Genomic DNA, 19,583 nt, shown 5'->3' on the forward strand with positions numbered 1-19,583 from the left:
TTTGGGTACCTATTTGAGTATTGAATATCTACTTATCTCATGACTTGGAGGGAAGCTTTCCGGATAAGAATCAATTGAAATTAGAGGGACAAAGAAAGGTGCCTATAAAAGAAAGAAAAAATTGAATAGTAAGAGAGCTGATTAAAAAAAGGGAGGGTTGGCTGCTTAATAATTATTAATTCGTAGTGGTGGGATACCCTGTATTACATGACAACTTGGCGAGCTATATGACGCTGAACATTTTGTCCAAATGACGCTGAAGAAAGCATTTCACGATCCTATCGGTGTGGTCTGACCCCAAACATCCCCGGACAACAGGCCGGCTACCAACCGGTGTTACCCCATTCGTATGTAATCACCAATCCTTAGAAAAAGCTGTAAGGGTCTTATCTGCCAATCATGACCATTCATAGACAGTATGTAGGAAAATATCTTTGATAATACATAGCTCCACTGCGACGACCGGAGACCGGGGCGGGTAGCTAGGTAGGTAGTCAGTGTACATAACAAGCGAAAGCTAACTCACGGAGCATAAAGTTGAAAGAAGGGGGTTTAATAGCGAGCGGGGTTGACACCATATGCTCCGTCGGAAGGAAGCTATGGTCTGGTGGGGACCCGATTGGACGGATTTGTGTAGTGGTCTGCAGCAGCACATGTTGTTGGAACATTGAAGCTATTGATAAAGCGTAAAAGCCGCCACTCAGAAGAGTCCAAATTCTCAAGTAGGAAGTTCCGCCGGCTTAATGCCGGCTTTGGGTAATTCTCGGTTAAATTTACCCCACGGGAAAGCTTATATGTATCAGCATCAGGGGCAGCTGCGGGGGAGGATTGGGAATGACTTATCACATTTCACAAATGAGCTGACCTTAATTCTATATGCATAACTTCACCCCGCATAATTCCATAAACGTAGCATTCACCAATCAAACGAGTTCTCTCCAACACGACGACTACAAGATTCCCTTCTGTATTAATAAACTACCTCTACGGAGGTCAGACGAATTCCTGAAGCAGCCAGAATTGCTAATTTATAGGCTCGAATATTATTTCCAAATCTCCAGGAGTCGTAGTTGGAAAGGATCATAACTGCAGCCATACGAACCTCGAGAAGCCCAAGCTGTTTCCCAGGACATAGGTGTCTTCCTAAGTTTATATTAGCCACGAAACTCCTGTTGTACTGATCTCAAAAATCAACATACCCTTTGCAAAGGGGCTAAAAGCATTGGCGTTCTTCACCATCTCGGGAGTTTTGAGAAGACTGGCGACTCACCATATGTGTCCCGATACCATATTCCCCAGCAACTATTAATAAACAAATAAAAGCCACAAAGGAAGCCTATCCAGGTGTTAATCAAATCAAACCCCATAACTATGAAGTATATAATAATACAGACCTCTGAGAGTATTAGAACGCCTATATTCATATTAGTGCCCAGACAAGGAATATTCATAATAGAGATACTATGATAGTGATCACTTACAATCATCTAGATCAAAATTTCTCATCAGAATCCGAGTGTACACCCGCCCGATAACTGATGCTATAGTAAGAGCTAAGCAGAGGGAGGCCACTACTATTCTTTGCGGTTGCGAAGAATAAGGATTGACAATATTTGATTCCACTCCCGGAGGTGGTTCGCGCGCCAGTGCATTGTTTGAGTCCATGACTTGTATCCTTTAAAATATGACGGATGAAGACGCAAAAGGGGTTTTAAGGTAGATTGATAGTCTTGCCTCTACTGAGAACTTCTCACCTGAAGATATTATTTAGCCTAATGCTTAGAGTGGCATGGGTAAAATTATATAGAGGTAATAAATAATAGTAAAGCGTGCAAAGGAAGGGGGGCAGAATCCTTTTGTGATCCATGATCCGTGAGCTATTACGTGTTTTGTTATTCGTACTCTCAGGTTTTATAGCATATGCAAGTGTGTTCCATCGAAGATGACCTATATCAAGATTTGTACAACTAATAAGGAGACTAAAACATTGTAGATCACTGTACGTTGCTAAAGCTCACTGGCTAGATATCAGCAGTTTATTTAAACAATCCTTCTTGAACTACAAGGAGGAAAAGGACCCCGATTAAACTTGCGTAATAGACGCCGTGCAACAATAGAATCCTTTCGTATCGGCTACGGCACCTAAACAGTATTAGTGTAACCTATAGAGCCTGTGGGCCGCATTTAGACGTTATCCTACAAAGGCTACGTTAAAATTAAGCACTGGGTAATATCCATGAAGCTTTACTTTAGATTCCGTAGTTATACGAAATAAGAACCCCTATTTTCTAACTAACCACTAATATCCCAAGACATTGAAGCATCCTAACGATCTTTTGAAAGATCAACCGCTTTCCTTCTCTGATATCCTAATGATATTCCAACTTCAAATACGCAATAGCTCTTGTATACGAAACCGACTCGCCCCTCTCGATGAAATTTGGTAGCATTGTAGCTAGATTTTCCAAGGCTATCTTTTTCAAGACTAGCAAGACGCCGGAGTTTTGTTCTGCAGCACATAATGAGACGTCGATGAACATGAGAATTGTTCTAGACATCTGAATCAACTGCTTCTCTCGGTCGGACGAAGAGACGATCTTATCAACCTCTTCGACGCGTAACTCAATAACCGCTAAAAGCTCTTGGTAGTTGCTGGTTGAGGCAATCTTCGTGAGGCCAAGGATCTTCGTAGCTAAAGTTCTCAAACAACCAGGCTGTACCTCTTCAGCTATCGCAAATAAGCTGATGAGCGCGTCAAAAATAGTGCTCAAGTCCCGAGCTCTCAGTCCAGCTGATTTATTATTACCAGCATTGGTTTCTTGCACCGTTTCAAAGCCCAATTCAACGAAAGGTTGTAACGCCAATCCCGCCGGTTCGTTCCTATATCTGACAGCCGCGCGAAGTACCCCGATGGCTGTGAGTGTAAGGCCCAATGCTTCATCGTACTTGTTATCCTTAAGGCATCCTTGATATTCTTTCCACCGTTGGTTGATCAACTCCACAATCATGTATTTCATGTTTTTCTCAAGAGCCAATTCCCACCAATCCAGCCATACCTTACAGAGCCTGTCTAGCAATCTCGTTTTAAGGCTCAATGCTGCTGCTCTCAACAGCTCAACTCCAGCTCCTGCGCAAGCATCGGCATTGATTCGATCGTGATTCATAACCACATTTGAAAATCGGGTTGACAATATGTCAATCAGTTCTTGTATTAGTGCTTGTCCTTCTTCGCCAAGTTCCTCGACGTCATTCACTGCCTTGATCCAAAGTTTAGAGATAACAAAGGACAAATGCCTGAACTTCTGCCCTCGCTTAATGGCCATTAGAAGTAGTTCAATACCAACAGAGGCTAAAGCCTTAGATTTTTCGGATCTCTCGTTAGGGCTCAGATCTGGGTTTATAAAGTGTCCCTTGAGCTCACTTGCACGCCTTTGAACTACCATTTCCAGCATCGACTCACCAAAACCGGGATAAGAAACCAGAGTATTCAGTGCCTCAACCCATGTATTAGCGATTAATCTGATTACAGCTTCGTCTTTGCTAGTAATAGAATCCTCTAATATCTTCACTGCCGCTTGAGTCATCCGGTCTAAGACTTGCGGGAGATGCTCTCTTAGGCCGTCTTGACCAAATGTAGTTGCTCTTCTGTGAAGATGGGGAGATATTCCATCAGCATGATCAGCATCAAAGACCAGTTCATCATCTTTGCTTATAAAGTTCATACGCCTAAGATGATGGATAAACTGCCGAAATCGTGATTTACTGCTCCTTTTTCTCCTCGGTGGTGTGTTGCAGTTATCTTCTGGCTCTGTGGCCAACATTATCACGTCCTGGAAGGCATTCTCGCCAAGCTTGGCTAATCCCCTGAGAAAAGATGTTTCACCTTTTATGATTTCCTTTTCAAAGAATTTCTCAAATTGATGGATGAGGCTATTGATAGTGGCCGTGCTCCTCGTCTTCACAGTGGCCCTGAAGATCTTTCGCTGGATCTCTTGACGACCTTGCGAGCTGGAAGCATGATTTCCACTATATTTAGCAGCATTTTCATCCCTTGCTAGTAAAATGTCTTTAATTTCTTGATGTCCACGGTCTTCTGCAGCTTCATAAGCAGTGCCCATCGGTCCCTTGGCTTTGCGAATCTTGGCACCTTTATCCAACAGCAAACGAACAAGCTCTGGGCTCCCGTGATATGCTGCTGCACGAAGAGCTGGCCCTACAGCACCGCTCCGATCATTGACATTTACTCCATTTCTGACCAGTTCCTGTATAATTTCAAGAAAAGGAGCTGGGTCCAGCCCTGGATTAAATCCCGTGGCTGCGGCTGTAATAGTGCTGCCGTACGTTGCGTGCGTTGCATGAAGAAGATTGGTCCTCTTTGAGCAAAGGAGCTTGACAAGATCTGAGTGGCCATGAAATGCAGCAGCATGAAGAGAAGTTCCAAATGGTCCATCCTGTTCAGTAAGTTTAGATGTTCCATAACGGTTGAGTATTACTTCGGCACAGCCACAGCATCCGACTAGGGAAATAGCCTGTAAAGCAGTGCCAAAAGAACTTCGTATCTTCACATCTGCTTGCGCTTTAACAAGACGTAGTATTACATCTTCGTGGTGCATTCTACAGGCAGCTATTAAAGCCGTCTCTTTATTCTTATTTTCAAGGTCAAGCTTGACCTGATTATCAAGAAGCAGCTGCGTCACCTCCCCATTTCCACAGTAAGCCGCGTAATATAAAGGAGCCCGGCCATCTTTGTCTCCGATATTAATATTGGCGCCATATTCAATCAACTTTTTAACAGTGGAGGTAGCACCCTGATGATCAATTTCATTCCGTATGGCCCAATGGACCGGGCTCAGATCGTCATCGTCAAGCCTTGTTGGGTCAAACCACCCCCTTTTCTTAAAAATGTCAAAAAAATTGACAAGAGAAAAGTAACTGACGATGTGTTCATGGCAGACTCCGCCAGGCATTGTTTTGCCCAAATTGATTAAGTACACCTGGAATGCCAATTTCAGATTTCCTTTCCTTCCGACTGCTGATTCCTTATCAAAAAGTATCCTCAGCCGACCGAGTATCTTAGAGTGGCTTTTTTCGAGGTCAGTTTCCGGTTCAAAGCTTTCCTTCATGCTTATGGCCCATTTTAATGATGCAAAAGGTAGAAAGGGATGCTCCTGTAGAATCACTGCCAGGCTCCCAGGACTATACCACCTAGCATCATCTTGAGGGCCTCCAGAGAACTTTGGAGAACACAAGTGGGATAAGCAAAGGTCCGCAATTCGGTGGTTGTATATAATTAACTTATATTCCCTAAAGAACTCAAAGACGGTTCTATGGCAAAACTGAAAGACACCAAGACTCTCGTTGATTCGAACTAGGTGATTGCAGAAACGGACGATTATAGTAGGATCCTTGGTCAAGTCATCATAGAGCCCCTGGTCTACTTCCCCATGATCACCCAATGAGAGTGCCACAAGAATAACCTCTTTCGTCATTGAACCGTTACTGTGTGCGAGAAGAGCCATTGTCCTTTGAGCTATCTGCTGCTGGATTAATTCTTGGAAAGACTCAAAGCCTTCAGCATAGACTCCGTACATGTCTTGTAGTTTTTGCGGTGGAATGAGATTTCTTAGCGCATTTAAGACTTGTGATTCCATTTCCATCCTGCAGATGTTCAATGCCTGCAGGCCAGCCCATAGGAACCTAGTCTCTCCATGTTAGTTATAATCAAGGAGATAAGGTTCATGATACTTACATGCCATCCGCTTTTGCACTTAAGTGGTTAAAGACCTTTTCCCCAAGGTCTGGTCTTTTCTGAAACAGTTTCGATTTTGATTCGAGACATTTCTGAAGGTATATTTCTATATCACGCTTGTTTCTTCCCGCTGTGACTTCGATTGGGAATACTCGATATGTTTTCAGTTGATCTATGCCGTTGCAATCACGAGAACTGATAGCTACGCTAAGACGGCTGCCGTCCGTTTCATTCCTGAGCTTTTGGGCCAATGCGGTTAGGCCGTTGAGAATTTGATATTGAGAATCCAGGGGAAGTTGATCTAGTGCATCAATGACGAGATATACGTTGCGTTTCGAAAAGGTTAGAAATTTATGTAATTTGTTTTCGATTAACTCGATGGTAGAATGATTTCCGAATGTATTGATCGATTGTTGATTAGATTCGTTAGTTGCTTGCTCCCAAAATGTCATCAGCATCTTTCGATAAAGCGTATCCTTTTCTTGATCATCGCCAAAGCCGACATAAAAATAAAGCAGGTGGATAGTTTCAGGGCCTTGTTCCATGAATTGATGATATATGCTCTCGATGACACGAGACCTTGACATGAGCATTAACTTTAGCTAATTCAAGAGCAAACTATAGGAAGTATCTATGGTCTAAGTGGACACTTACATCAATGTTGATTTTCCACACCCAGCTGTTAGGTAGTTAGCGAATAGTACCTAAGGTAGGAAGACATATACATTAAATTAGGTGATTATAAGAACTTACGGCGACCATGAATCCAAAGAAAAGAAACCTCCCTATCCAGTTTCTCCCACAACTGAAAATCATTTTCCCGCAGCAGCCAATCACATGTTCTATATTCCTCCCACTCTGACTTCACCTTCTTGTGCGTCTCCAGCGCAACATGCTTCAAGGTCAGGGGTCTATCGGTATTACCATCTAAAAATGTAAGTGCTGCTATGACTCATAGGGTGCTAAAGGTTCGAGACCAACAGAAAACGTTGTCCCCGTAGTGGACTGCTTGAACTAGGCCAATATTGCCGTGTTGATTAATTGCGTAGCTGTGTCCAGACATTGTAATAAAGGACCTAGTTTCTAAGCCATTCGACAATGAAAATTGGCAAAAGGGTTTACATGTAATTATGTTATAATATCACATACATACTATCCCATCTAGGTATTTCTTACAAACATAAGAGCCGCATTACGATGGGTATGAATGCTTACCCACCCAACACCGCACCGCCCGATAACGTCAACCAATAGCTGAACTCCGGAACTCCGGTATGGCTATTTGACTGAAGCTGAATCGAGTATATACTCCTTAAGGCTTGCATAGTTGATATATTGACATGATGTGCTTAGGTATATATTATAGAAATTTAACGTGATTGGATTGAACCTCGTTACAACCATGTCATAGTGCTTACATTAAGCGAACAAATATTGGCTTGGTAATAGACAATGACATAATACAGCACTTTATAATGTAACTATATTTCCGGGTTGATTTACCTCGCTACCAGCTTTTATACCTTATCTTCTAAAATGCAAAGGTTTCGCCTATTATCAGCCTTATTATGTACGGTACTGACAAGGTTTTATTTATAAGCCATGTATGGTAATGCAGTTACTTTAAAATGGCAAATGTAAGCGAATATTTAAAGTTACAATGTTATAAAACCTTTAACTAAATGCCCCTTTTTTTTTAAAAAAAAACTGTAAAGTGGTTAGGAATTCAATGATATTAACAGTCACTAGTTTAAGAAAAAAAACCGCCCCCCTTTTAAGTTTACACCTGTTTGTATTTATTAGATAAAATTCGAAATCAAAGGTTATGAATGATCAGGCTCTCAAGGATAACGTAAGCGGCTATTGAGGCTGAGTGCCACGATGCATTTAGGAGGGTTTTGCCACCATTACCTCTATCAGCTCGTACCAACATTGGGCACCTTGTTTCCGCCAACCCTGCATGCCAGATGCCGCATGTTGAAACATACGGGTCTCCCGGATGATAATTAGGTACATAGTACCTCCTTTCAACACTTGATATACGGTATATTATTAACAATTTCTTATCATCTTATGCAGCAGCAATGCTTGTGACCTATGAGAAGATTTATAGATATTACTTTCAACAAATTAAGGTATATTTCTAAGATGTTTGGCTGTAAAATATGTATAGATCGATGGATAGGGTTTATTGTCCCAGAAACCTGTGGAGCCAACCAATGAAATATCGAGATGCTTCTTTTCCAACTGCCTTTGCGGCTCTACGCAAAGTTGCTATATGTACGTGACCATTTACGGCTTACGTGGCTCAAGAGAGGGGAAAGGCATTTTTGTGACTTGGCACCTGAAAAGCAAAATTCCAAGCGCTTTTAAATACAGCCTTACTTAGGTAGTCGTGCTACATGTAGTTCAAAGACTACACCGTAGATAAGTACCTCCCAGCTAAGCATCTGTGTTCGGATGTAGCTAAGATCAATTTAAATACAAGTCTACCTTCTTGCGTCCGGCCTCCAAAATGGTACTACTCAACACACGCTCTATGCACCAGTGCCCGGGTCCCTCAAAAACGATGGCTCCATCCACGGCAACCGATCTCTTCCAATGTCATATCAATACTTTAGGTTGCTTTCAAATTACACCAAAGTTCGCGGGTGACTTCGCAACTCATCAACTAAAGCTTGATAATATACAGCTTCGCCTTTCCCGCTTGGGCGAAATTGGTATTGATACGATCGACAACGCTGATAATGACGCAAATGAGGTGGAAAGAGTACTTGGCGATATCGGGGATCGTATAGAGCGTGCTAAACGCGAGACATCAACACCAGAGAATGAGATAGGCAGGGACGTGGGATCAAATTTTCCGAGTGATTTGAAGAAAATTCGGAACCAGTTCATGAAATCCCTTGACGGCCGCAAATTTCAAGCATCCAAGGATACTAAAATCGAGAGGCGGGATTTTGAGAAAGAGGAACTCTTGGACAACTTTATAAAAAATATGTGCGAACTAATGGATGATCTCGAAAGAACCATCCCGGAGGCTAAACGTGAGGTCCTCCTTAAGCTCAGTGATGAAGAATGCAAAGGGTTGAGCAAGTCTAATCTAGAGGAGCTCAAGCGGATTCTTCAGGGATGCGATCCGTGGCTTGAGAAGTCTGTGGATAAACAGCTGGAAGCTAAGGACAAAGGGAATGTCATCAAACAGTCTCGCAATCAAGGTACGACAATTGGGGTACAATATGGCGACAACAAGGGTATTACCAACGGTGATAACAACAGGCAACGAATGGCCTTCAACTAACACAAAACTGTTGCTGGCGGGGAAATAGGGACAGCTTTCCTAATCGTTTGAAAATTTGGGGGCTTGTTTGGATGTGTTCAGGGGGCGAGCGATATAGGTACACAATATAAAGGTTTAATAGACTTAGAAGATTCCTCTTTAAGAATAGCGCAAAATATTCACTTGATCAAATCCAAACTAAACTAAACTATAGATCCTTAAAATGAGACCTGCATAAAGGCGGGAGTCCTTGACGCATGCAACTCCCAGTTCGGTCAGTTTGGACGAGTGGCGATTCCATGACTATTTTATTCACAACTTTACCGAAACAACAGGTTAGGGACCTCGGATACCCAATCAAAAAGGCGTCAAAACAGATAGCGCAGTGATCTTACTAGTAGTCGTACCGCCTTTTTACCGTCCTTCTACTGGGTACAGATAATAGTTAATAGGCACCTTAGGTACTTATATAGGCCTAACTGATTCCTGCTTGTCTAGCGGTAAGAGTACGCCTATAAAGCCTTGCGAGGCGGGTTAAAGTACACTATGTCTTATGTGATATGTATCTAGGTATGTATTAAATCTATGCAGATGTCTTAGATGCTACCTAGGTACGATAGAATAGGCCAAGTGTAATACAAAGTGAAGTTTTCTAGTACACGTGTGAATTTTTCACCGCTTACGCTTCTCATAGTACTTTCTCACAAGGCTTAGCATCCCGGCTAGGCAACCACTGAGCATTAATAATCCGGGATATACAAGTGATGTAAATGTGCGGCGTAGGCTGTAGCTCAATATTATGCAATGAGATCCGATGATTATCGTCTCTCAAAATGATAGGCAGTATAAGCCATGGAGCGGGTGCTAATTGGTTAAATCTCTAGAGCTGGTTGGTTTTATGCAAGGCACGAGTTACGTTACCATACATGTTTATAGATTTGGTCCCTGTAGGTGCAACTGCCGTGATGCTTAATACATTTTCCATCTATATTAGGATAAAGCATAGTTCTTTAATATTTACCCCCTAAAACTTTAAGGCCTTTGAGGTTCATAACAGCTGGTGCAATGAGAGTTTCCAGTGTTGATATTCCCACTATTAATGGACAAATACTAGGAGATAGGTAAGGTAGTTAAGTAGTTGAGAGCTATAGGGCGAGAAACCCCGTGGAAAAAAGGGATAAGCATGTAAACCTATATCCAGACGTAGTAGCTACGCGGCTTATGTTTTCCATAGACTACTATGCTATCACATAAATAGTGATGACCTCCTATTTAGTAAATCGTAAATCGTTCAAGTTTCATTTGAAAATTTTCCCCTATTCAAATTCCGGGCAGTATTAGAAAAGTTCCCCGTGCTTTAACTCTTCCACGTAGCATTTTTTAACCATGGAGAAATTATTTCCCCGCGGTCGTTATAAAGCTACAGCCTTCGCAATATCAGCCACAAGAAATACACCAATCAAATGTAGTCAGAAATATATAAGTACCTAACGTATATCTTTAATGTACGTACTTGTTACACAAATAAAAAATATTTACGTTTTACCCAAGCCAGATCAGGTCAGGTCCAAGTCAGGTCAAGCTATTAACTGACTCATCGAACTTGCTGAGTATGGGGGCCAAAGCCAGTGAATTTGCCAGAGGTCCGGAAGGCACATCGATGTTTTATAATATGATCTGCACATATAGACCAATAGGAATACCTATATATATGCTAAGGTTTATATTGAAGAATGAAGGATGAAAATTCTAAAAAATGTGACTATATGGAAGTTCCATTTCGCTTGGTTTGGATGAGTTGCCGGGTCTCCCTTAGTTATCTTAAAAAGGGGGTTATAGTCTTATCAGAACGATGAAGTAACCTTGATAAATGAATAGTTCCGCTTCGATTTACTATTAGTTAGTGACTTTTCCACCAACTTTACGTAACGAAGGATAGTATCTCTGCTCTTCTGAATCTTCCAGGATCTCCATGTTAAGTTATCTATAGAGTACCTATGTATATTGATACCAACGTTGTAATATTAAGATAACATATGACATAACTGATTTCCAGTAAGCCATTTTTCGAGATAAGCATTACCCCTATTCGCACCAAATCTTGAGTATATAGTACAAATATAATAAAGCTTCGCGCTTCAACATATTCAAAGCCCATTTACTTTTATTTATTAACCTATCTCGTAATTACGATGACTACTATTCGAGTTGCTGTTATACAAGCCGAGCCGGTGTGGCTCGACCTTGCGGGGTCAATCCGAAAAGCCTGCGAACTTATCGCCGAGGCCGCGGGGAACGGCGCCAAGATCGTTGCGTTTGCGGAGGCCTGGGTCCCCGGATATCCTGCATGGATATGGTCCGTGTTTGACTCCATTCCCGTCCTGTTTCACGGAGCTCTACTAACATTAGGTATGCAATATAACAGGACTCGTCCTGTGGATTTTGAGCTCCAGACTAGGCATATTTACAACTCGTTGGCTATAGAATCAGAAGAGATGGAACAAGTCAAGGCGGTAGCCAAAAAGCACTCCGTTGCTGTAGTTCTCGGGTTCTCGGAGAGAAGTCCTTCGAACAGCACCTACATAGCACAGGCAATTATCTCACCGCAGGGAGAGCTAGCCCTCCATAGGCGAAAGATAAAACCGACGCACATGGAGCGTACCGTATTCGGAGATGGATCCGGCAACGATTTGACTAACGTCGCAGAGCTTGACTTCGGCGCTCCGCTAGGCAAAATCAAGGTAGGAGCTTTAGCCTGCTGGGAGCATACTCAGCCACTTCTCAAGTATCACAGCATCACGCAAGGCGGCGTCATTCATATATCTATGTGGCCGCCGGTAGACCCCACAACCGGCGTAGATCATCCGGGTCTATGGAGCATGACAGCCGACGGATGTCAGAATTTATCGCAGACATATGCGATCGAAAGCGGCGCTTACGTTTTACATGCTACATCTGTGTGCACTCAGGCCGGCATTGACGTCTTCAACACTCAAAATGGGCTTCTCTGTGCGCAGCCTGGAGGGGGTCACAGTTGTATCATTGGTCCCGACGGGAGAAGATTGACATCACCGCTTGGTGATGGTAAGCCTGAAACAGAGGGCATCTTATATGGGGATCTAGATCTCACCAAGGTCGTAGCAAATAGGGGCTTCCTGGATATCGTCGGTCACTATAGCCGGCCCGATCTTCTCTGGCTAGGCGTTGACAAACAACAAAAGCCAGTTGTCATTTCTAAAGCCGACGCAAAAAAGCCAGAGTCGGAGCAAGAGACATCTCGGGCGACGTGATAGGTTCAGAAATTCCTCTATTTGGGGTTTGAATAAAAACTATGCTATTTACAGATTGCTTTGCCAGCACTTGTAGACAGACCAATTTGCAAATAGCACAGCTCACCTAAACTCGTATATAACGACGCTCTGATACCATATCCCGATGCCCTGTTCCCATGCTATAACGTTGCTACTCTGAACTACCTCACCTCCACAAGCTCCCTGTATTTACCATACCCGAAGCATGATTTATCGATACCGTAAAGAAACTCCAAGTCCAGTCACGAATAGAATTGCAATTTCACCAAGAATAAAGGAACATAACGTTGTTAAATGTAGTTACAATAGTTCTTTTAAACTATCAACTAACTCCGGGTATTCTTCCCGATAGTACAATACTAACTATGTGCACCTTTCTCGGGTGCAAGTATTTCTGCTCGACTGTAGCCGACCGCGTATAAATACAGGTAGAACAGTACTAGGTTAAAACATTACGTATACAATCCCTCGAATCCTCCAGCAATACCGGGGTTCGAGTATTATACAATAGGTAGTCGGCCAGGTTCGACCGTTCAAAAATACAATAGCTATAAACAGTAAACCAAGGTGGTGATGCTTTAATACAAACGCCCAATGCTGAATCCAGGTGAGCGCGCTGCCATACCCAATGTGTAGGATGTCTGATTCCTGTAAATGCCAAGAAGGAAGGAAAAGTAGTACACATGGGCGTATGCCCATATTGACTTTCATGGAATCGTAATATGTAAAGATGTTCATCTTTCAAGCTTAGTCAATGAGCCAATGGTCTATACCTGCAAGCTCTTGAATCGTCCCTCGAAAGCTTTGACCTTTTCGGCCTGGAGCTCTCTTTCCAGCTTTCGCGTTTGGCTAACGGCCGCCTCTCGCTCTTCCTGCAGTTCCATGACTTGGATTTGAGCAGTATTCATGCGGCCGACAACCTGCTGCATCTCAGCATCCGCATCGGTTAGAGCATTTTCGAGCTCGGCGATACGTGCGCGAAGGTGGTCAATTTGGGCATCATCGGATACCTTGACAACCGAGCCGGAGCGCGTAGCGCTGAGACCAGGAGACCGAGCATTTAGGCCTGAGAAAAAGGGGGATAAAGGCGACTTCGGCGGGAATGTACGGGGAGAACGTAAGCCGTCTCGCATCCGTTTTAGCTGCTCATTGTGGCTGGCCCTGAGGTTAGATATATCCTCCTCGTATCGTGTGATCCGGTCCTCAGAAGCATTTTGGGCGGCCTCTAATTTCTCCTCAAGATTTCGGAGGTGTACTTGCATTGCGGTAATGCGCTCCTTATTGGCCTTCTGCTCAGCTTCACCGCGAGCCACCGTATCCGAGATTCTTTGACGTAAAGTCTGATTAGTAGTCAACTGCTGACGGACTTGAATAGCTAGTTCTTCGACGCGACGAGCTGATTCGCTCAGTTCGTCAGCCAGTGCTTTTTCGGATTCGAGATAAACCCGTTCGCCCGCTTTAAGAGCTTCGAGCTGCTCCTGATACGACGTCGCTTCTTGGCGCGCAATGTCGCGCTCTGAGATCGTCAAAGAAAGTGCCCGCTCAAGCTTCTCCGTTGCAAGCTTTGTGAACTCATCTGGTGAGCTACTAGCCTCGAGCTTTTTAATACGTTCAAGAGAGCTGGCATATGCCTTCTGGAGATCTTCATAGGCTAGTGCTAGAGAATCTGATGTTACTGGGGGTGCGAATTTGTCGCTCCCGTTGCTTAGGCGTGAGATAGACGGTGGGATTAGAATATCTTTCTCATCAAGCAAGCTCCTGAGAGATGCTATCTCCTGCTCGGCTCGATCAAGATCCATCTTAAGACCTCCGAGTCCTTTCTCTACTTGCCACTTCTGCTCGAGCGCCTCATCAGCTCGACGACGCAAAGTGGTAATCTCAGTTCTAAGGTTGGATATTTCTTTCTGGAAGCCGGCCTTCTGTGGTGACTGGGTCAAGAGACGATCGCGCTCCATCTCAAGGGCTTGTATCTTCTTTTGGTTCTCTCTATTCTGATATTCTTGTCTATCCAACAGATTCCGTAGAGCTCTGTGCAAAGCATCTCGTTGCTCTTCGACGTCCTTAATTCGCTCTGATAGCTGATCCCGAGACTCAGATGTCTTAACCGACTTGGATCTCGTTAGACCTGAGGGCGCTCTTTGAAGCCTAAAGGACGGCGGAGGGCCGGTCAAGGAATTGGATCGAGACAGCCGGGACCCAGCGGATGCTGTATCTTCAGAGATGGTGCCCATCGAGTTGGGCTGCGTCTGTTTCAATGACGAGTTCTCGCTCTTCAGAGCTTGAAGTTCTTGCTGCATCTTTGTCGATTCATACGTCATCTTCTCTAGCTCCGACGCCTGTGTTTCGAGGCCTTCCACACGTGCTCGAAGTTGGGGGACGACCTCGTCACGAAGGTTATCGCGTTGGTTGGAGGCATTTTCGAGCTCACCCTTGAGCGCTGCGAGTAAGTCTTCAAAGTTATCCTTGACTTGGCGCTCTTCGGTAAGCTTGCGCCGCAAAGTTTCGCAGGTGCTTTCTAGTTCCTTAACACGTCCGGTTGTATCAACATTATTGACTTTTGCGAGATCAATTTGGGATGCCCTTTCCGAAAGCTCTTTGATCTGCACATCAAGTTGTTGTCTCCTGGACCTCTCATCCTGGAGTTTGTTAGTCAACTCGAGCCTAATCTGGGCTTTCTCCTGCTCTGATCTCCTCTGAATTTTTTCTATCTCTTCCCTCGATTGGTCATACTCGCTTAGTTTAGCAGAGCTGTATCCCGAATCGGAAAAATAATCGCTGGTTCTCTTGTTTCCAGCTGTCGTAGGGTTATCCCTCTCTGCTTGTAGCCTGTCTACCAAGTCTTCTAGGTCCATCTCGCGCCGAATTGAAGCTGCCAATTCGGCCGAGATGGCCTTTAATTCATCTTCCATTTCTTCGATTTGATATTGTGGTGGTATCGTACCGGTTGATGGTGTTGCCAAGTAAGATTCGTAGTAGTCCCTTGAATTTGGAGATCCGAACAATGCCTTGGGGGCGTCCAGTAGTGATTGTGGTCCGATTGTTGTGACTGGGGATGCATCGGTAACACTAGCTGCCTTTGAGAAGTTAAAGGGTGATGGAATAGGCGAATATCCTTTGTCTGACGCCTCTGTATTCGAAGGCGAAGTCCAGCCAAAGAACGTTCCTAGCTTTGACGAGCCGGGTGATTTCGGTAGGGGTTTATCAGTATTGGGCGACTTAATGTCGTTTGTGTCGGCCTTTGGAGTCAGCGACGTATCGTCTGACTTGAGATTCAACTGTGGGGGTGTGATTTTCCGGGTAATGTGCAACGACATAGTATTAGAATAATTAGAATTAGAATTATTAGTATCCGACGAATCTGAGTTGTATCCGTCGAGAATATTGTCACTTAGCGGATCCTCGTCTTCGTCTTCGTCACTAAAGAAATCGTCATAGGCGGTCCGTTCGTGATGTTGCGACGAATCGGTAGTGTGGCGTGTTTGAGAAGAGGCAGGGTTGCTACCCTGAGAACTTGGCCGTTCAACTTCACCCGCCGTGACAGCCGGGCTGGAGTCGACAGAAGCTAAAGGATGGCGAGTCTCGGGAGGTTTTCTGGATAAATTCGAGTGTTAATTAACAACGTCCTATACTTAGATAACCGGCATTGGATTGTAAATTAATAAAACTTTGACTTACTCTCTGTTACTCTGGATCAATATGAAATCGTAGGGAGATTCCAATCCAGGTTTAACTAGCGGACCAACCGGAGGGCGAGGAAACTCGTAAACGGTAGGGCTATCAACTGAAAAAGAGCGGGAGAACCGCTGGTCTGGGCCAGGTAACCCTTTTGCAATCGCGAGATATTCCCCAGAAGAATACCTAGTAGCGATTGGTGACGCGGTCGACGACAGCGGTTTGCGTCGAATGGACCGGACGGGCGGTAGGCCGGCAGAGCTGTCGATGACAAGCTTCTTCGTGTTTCTCGAACCCGGTAGGGCTTGAGGTGAGTCAAGGTCAAGGTCAAGGGATTGGTCTGGGAGGGAGGGAAACGGCTGCTGAAGTAAAGAAAGATCAGATGAGGCACGGGAAGTCTCAGAGTAAGCCGTTAGGGAAGGCCGATGCGGATGGTTTTGGAGGATCTGGTTCGGTAGAGGCTGAGGGACAGACATGGTGGTCGATATACTATCTTACTCCCTTGTCCTGTCATTCATGGCTAGGAGGAATGAGTGGAGAGTTACAGGCTGGGCTAAGAGATTATCGAATCGGCCTGCCAGAGGAACTTGGTAATGTTTCACTGATACAATAAGAGGAAGGCAACATGGGCAACATGGGCAACATGAAAAAACCCAGCAAATAATCGACAAGCCAGAAAGAGTGAGGGCACACAACAGAGAAAGAACGAAAAAGGACCACAGCTCGTCTAAGCATGGGGGTGGAAATGTTCGAAAGGGGGATGGCGGCATAGACTACAGGCCGGGTAGCGTTGTAATCGGTCGTTTATCCATTATTAGACCATTAAAATGTTCAGGGGTATTAAGGATATGAAAAGCATGAGCATCTATGTGGCTCTTGCAGAATGAGGCAGGCGCTTGAGAGATGATAGACATCTTCTAGCGCGTAACTTTTCCCCAGTTTGTAACCCTTAGTTGTCCTAATTGTCCTGATTCTCCTGGGCTTGCCTGAGATGGTACTCCTTTGGTTCGTGTGGCTTTCAAACGGCGATTTTAGTGGCTAATTATTATCAACAAACCCTGTCAACCTATCAATTGCTCATTAGCATTCCAAGCTGCAGATCCTTGTCGCGTTCGTTTTTGTCTATTTGTAATTTTAATTCCTTGTAATCGATTAGTACTTATCCCTCGGGGCAAGGCTGTCGTAAGTCGGAGGGTAAGAAACAAGATATTTTGTAACCAATCTTGCAGGTTTTTTAGTTGACGAAGAGGATAAATTCTTTCTGTTGTACCGCTAACCAAGTAGTACCTAGATCCTGTTGTGCATTCTCCTGCATACTGCAGGTACCAACCTGCATACGACGGCACTTACAGGCATACATAATTGGTAAATGATCATCAAATCTCTACCTGTGGACCTGTTGGACCTGTGGGGGAGATGGGGGGTATCGGTTCGCTTAGAGGTACGTGTGTGGTAGGTAATCTTATTTCCACCATCCCCTATTTAGGTTGACAGATAAAGAAAAGATCGATCATAACCATCTGATTGATTAATTCGTAGCGCGGCTAACGGAAATTTCGCTTTTCGTCGGGTTTTTGACTTTGCAGTCGTGCTGCGAAAAGTCAGCATAGCGCGCGGTAAGATGTGGCGTCAACAGCATCCAGATAGAAAACTGAAGAAACAAAAGTTCATAGAAAGACTTCGTGTACCTAAGGTACATAGTATAAAGCAGGGAACCCCAGACTTGACAAGTCTGTGTAAGCTTGACCCTGACCCCTAGTTAGTTTGGAATCTTTGATTAGCTTGAGCCTCAATAGTTAACGGGACACCGTACTACATTAGATGCGTGATATATACGTTGATATAAGCGCTACTATCGGAGTTCATAAAATATTTCTTAATACTTTATCTAACTCTGAAGAATTATATTAACAAACGGGGTTGAATTATGAGCATTTACATCCGCAATGCTTACCGTATTCGCAGTCGTATGAGTCAGTGGGGATGGTGATTTGAGGGTGGTCCGGTAGATCAGGGCCTTTTCCATACAGTCGATTCAACTGTCAGCACTTTCAATCCTGGTGCGCATCAGTGGGACGGTCTTGCTGGCAAGAGAAGTGACCGAAACTATGTAGATTCATGACCGCTTAACAGCCACTCTTAGAGGATAAATGGAAATTCCACGTAAAACTGCATAGAATAGCTTAGGGGCCTAACCTAATGCCCGTCGTAAAAAAAAAAAAAAGTATGACAAATGAAACAATTGGGCGTAATGATTAAATGGCATAACTAGATCACATGGTAAACTACGACTGGATAAAAATAGCCCGGTACGTCAGTGAAAGACACAGCGTAGTACGTACCGAAAGTTTAAAATTCGATCAGCAACTCCAATTGGTTATTCAATGCGGGTACGTACAGATGGTCGAGTTACAGATTTAATCCTAATAATCATCTTCGGAAGCTGCTCAAGCTTGGTCAATATAAAATATTCCTACTTGTAAGAACTTCTAGAACCGTTCTTTCTCATGTATGGTAATTAAATCCTATACCTACCAGAATCAGCATACATTTATTAAAGGCAGTACGAAGACGAGCCTAGACATCCGAATACCCGGATGAAAAGATACTCTAGCCATGGACCAGTTTCATCTAACTATCATTATACAGAATTCTCGAGCGAAGAAAGGAATATGAAGCCCCAAGGGCTTTGGTAGAATTCTATACTTAGAACTTGGCGCTTATGTTATCCTATCCAGGACTTGCCGTCAGAGTATGCTGATGCGAGTTTACCATGCGTACAGAGTGGCTTGCCTGAGACACTACTCTCTTAGTGTACTATAGAGAGTTCCTGAAATAGTTCTTCGTATAATAAATCCTTCCTGAGTATCCTAATGAGAAGGAAACGTAAGTACCTAATCAAGTTGTATGTTCAATCTTATATAATTCAATTAGGGAGTAATCTAACTATTAGATTACCTCAGTATATAAGCCTAGTAAAGTGGCATGAGGGATGCATAAATGTGAGGACAGTGCTACCTTTCTGGGAGCATATGAAGTGCCTAAGGAATGAAAAAATATATTCAAAAATTTAAGTCATCATGTCTCGCAGAGGTCACTAACATGGTACTCTATACGATACTTGCTCCCAATCATTTAACAAAGATTGTCTACCTAGGAGCCCTATATGATATTAGATACCAAGTTAAAATTACTAGGAACAAGAGACTTCATTATCGACTATTGCCCCTAGATAGAAATGGTTTCTTTTACGCTTTCATTCTATCCTGGCCCACGGCGAAGTGTTATAGTATATCGAATAAATCGAGGTTGAAAGAGTAGAATACAACTTACACAGAAAAAAATAATACCACAGTATTTGACACAATTATGTCTTAAGACATGTCTTGATAAAACTGTTCATATAGATAATGAACAAAATACAGTCTATCAATAAAAGGACACAGTCCTGAAGTATAAAGTTTTGACGACCTTGATATATGAGGGTAAAAATGATTGGACCAAATACCACCTTCGAAAGACTTAGGTACCTCCTACATACCATAGTGGGGCAAGGACATGTGCAGTATCG

At 43.6% G+C, this 19,583-nt stretch overlaps 4 protein-coding genes across 4 annotated transcripts; 2 read left to right on the top strand and 2 right to left on the bottom strand.

The window, feature by feature from the left end:
- Positions 1-5,745: 5,745 nt before the first annotated feature.
- GL218_03691 (uncharacterized protein) lies at positions 5,746-6,812 on the bottom strand (the record flags this gene model as incomplete). The annotated part of the gene is made up of 4 exons (XM_033580264.1): positions 5,746-6,328; positions 6,404-6,428; positions 6,503-6,676; positions 6,731-6,812. The coding sequence occupies 4 exons, from the start codon at positions 6,810-6,812 to the stop codon at positions 5,746-5,748; spliced, it is 864 nt and encodes a 287-aa protein (XP_033436731.1).
- Positions 6,813-8,318: 1,506 nt separating this feature from the next.
- On the top strand, positions 8,319-9,050 carry GL218_03692 (uncharacterized protein; the record flags this gene model as incomplete). Its single annotated transcript, XM_033580265.1, has 1 exon — positions 8,319-9,050. The coding sequence occupies one exon, from the start codon at positions 8,319-8,321 to the stop codon at positions 9,048-9,050; it is 732 nt and encodes a 243-aa protein (XP_033437561.1).
- Positions 9,051-11,221: 2,171 nt separating this feature from the next.
- On the top strand, positions 11,222-12,319 carry GL218_03693 (uncharacterized protein; the record flags this gene model as incomplete). The annotated part of the gene is made up of 1 exon (XM_033580266.1): positions 11,222-12,319. One exon carries the CDS (start codon positions 11,222-11,224, stop codon positions 12,317-12,319), a length of 1,098 nt encoding a protein of 365 aa, XP_033437562.1.
- Positions 12,320-13,107: 788 nt separating this feature from the next.
- Positions 13,108-16,488, bottom strand: GL218_03694 (uncharacterized protein; the record flags this gene model as incomplete). The annotated part of the gene is made up of 2 exons (XM_033580267.1): positions 13,108-15,931; positions 16,016-16,488. The coding sequence occupies 2 exons, from the start codon at positions 16,486-16,488 to the stop codon at positions 13,108-13,110; spliced, it is 3,297 nt and encodes a 1,098-aa protein (XP_033436578.1).
- Positions 16,489-19,583: the final 3,095 nt, after the last annotated feature.

Source organism: Daldinia childiae (assembly GCF_008694065.1).
Source record: "Daldinia childiae strain JS-1345 chromosome Unknown Scaffold3, whole genome shotgun sequence".
Taxonomy (NCBI): Eukaryota; Fungi; Ascomycota; class Sordariomycetes; order Xylariales; family Hypoxylaceae; genus Daldinia; species Daldinia childiae.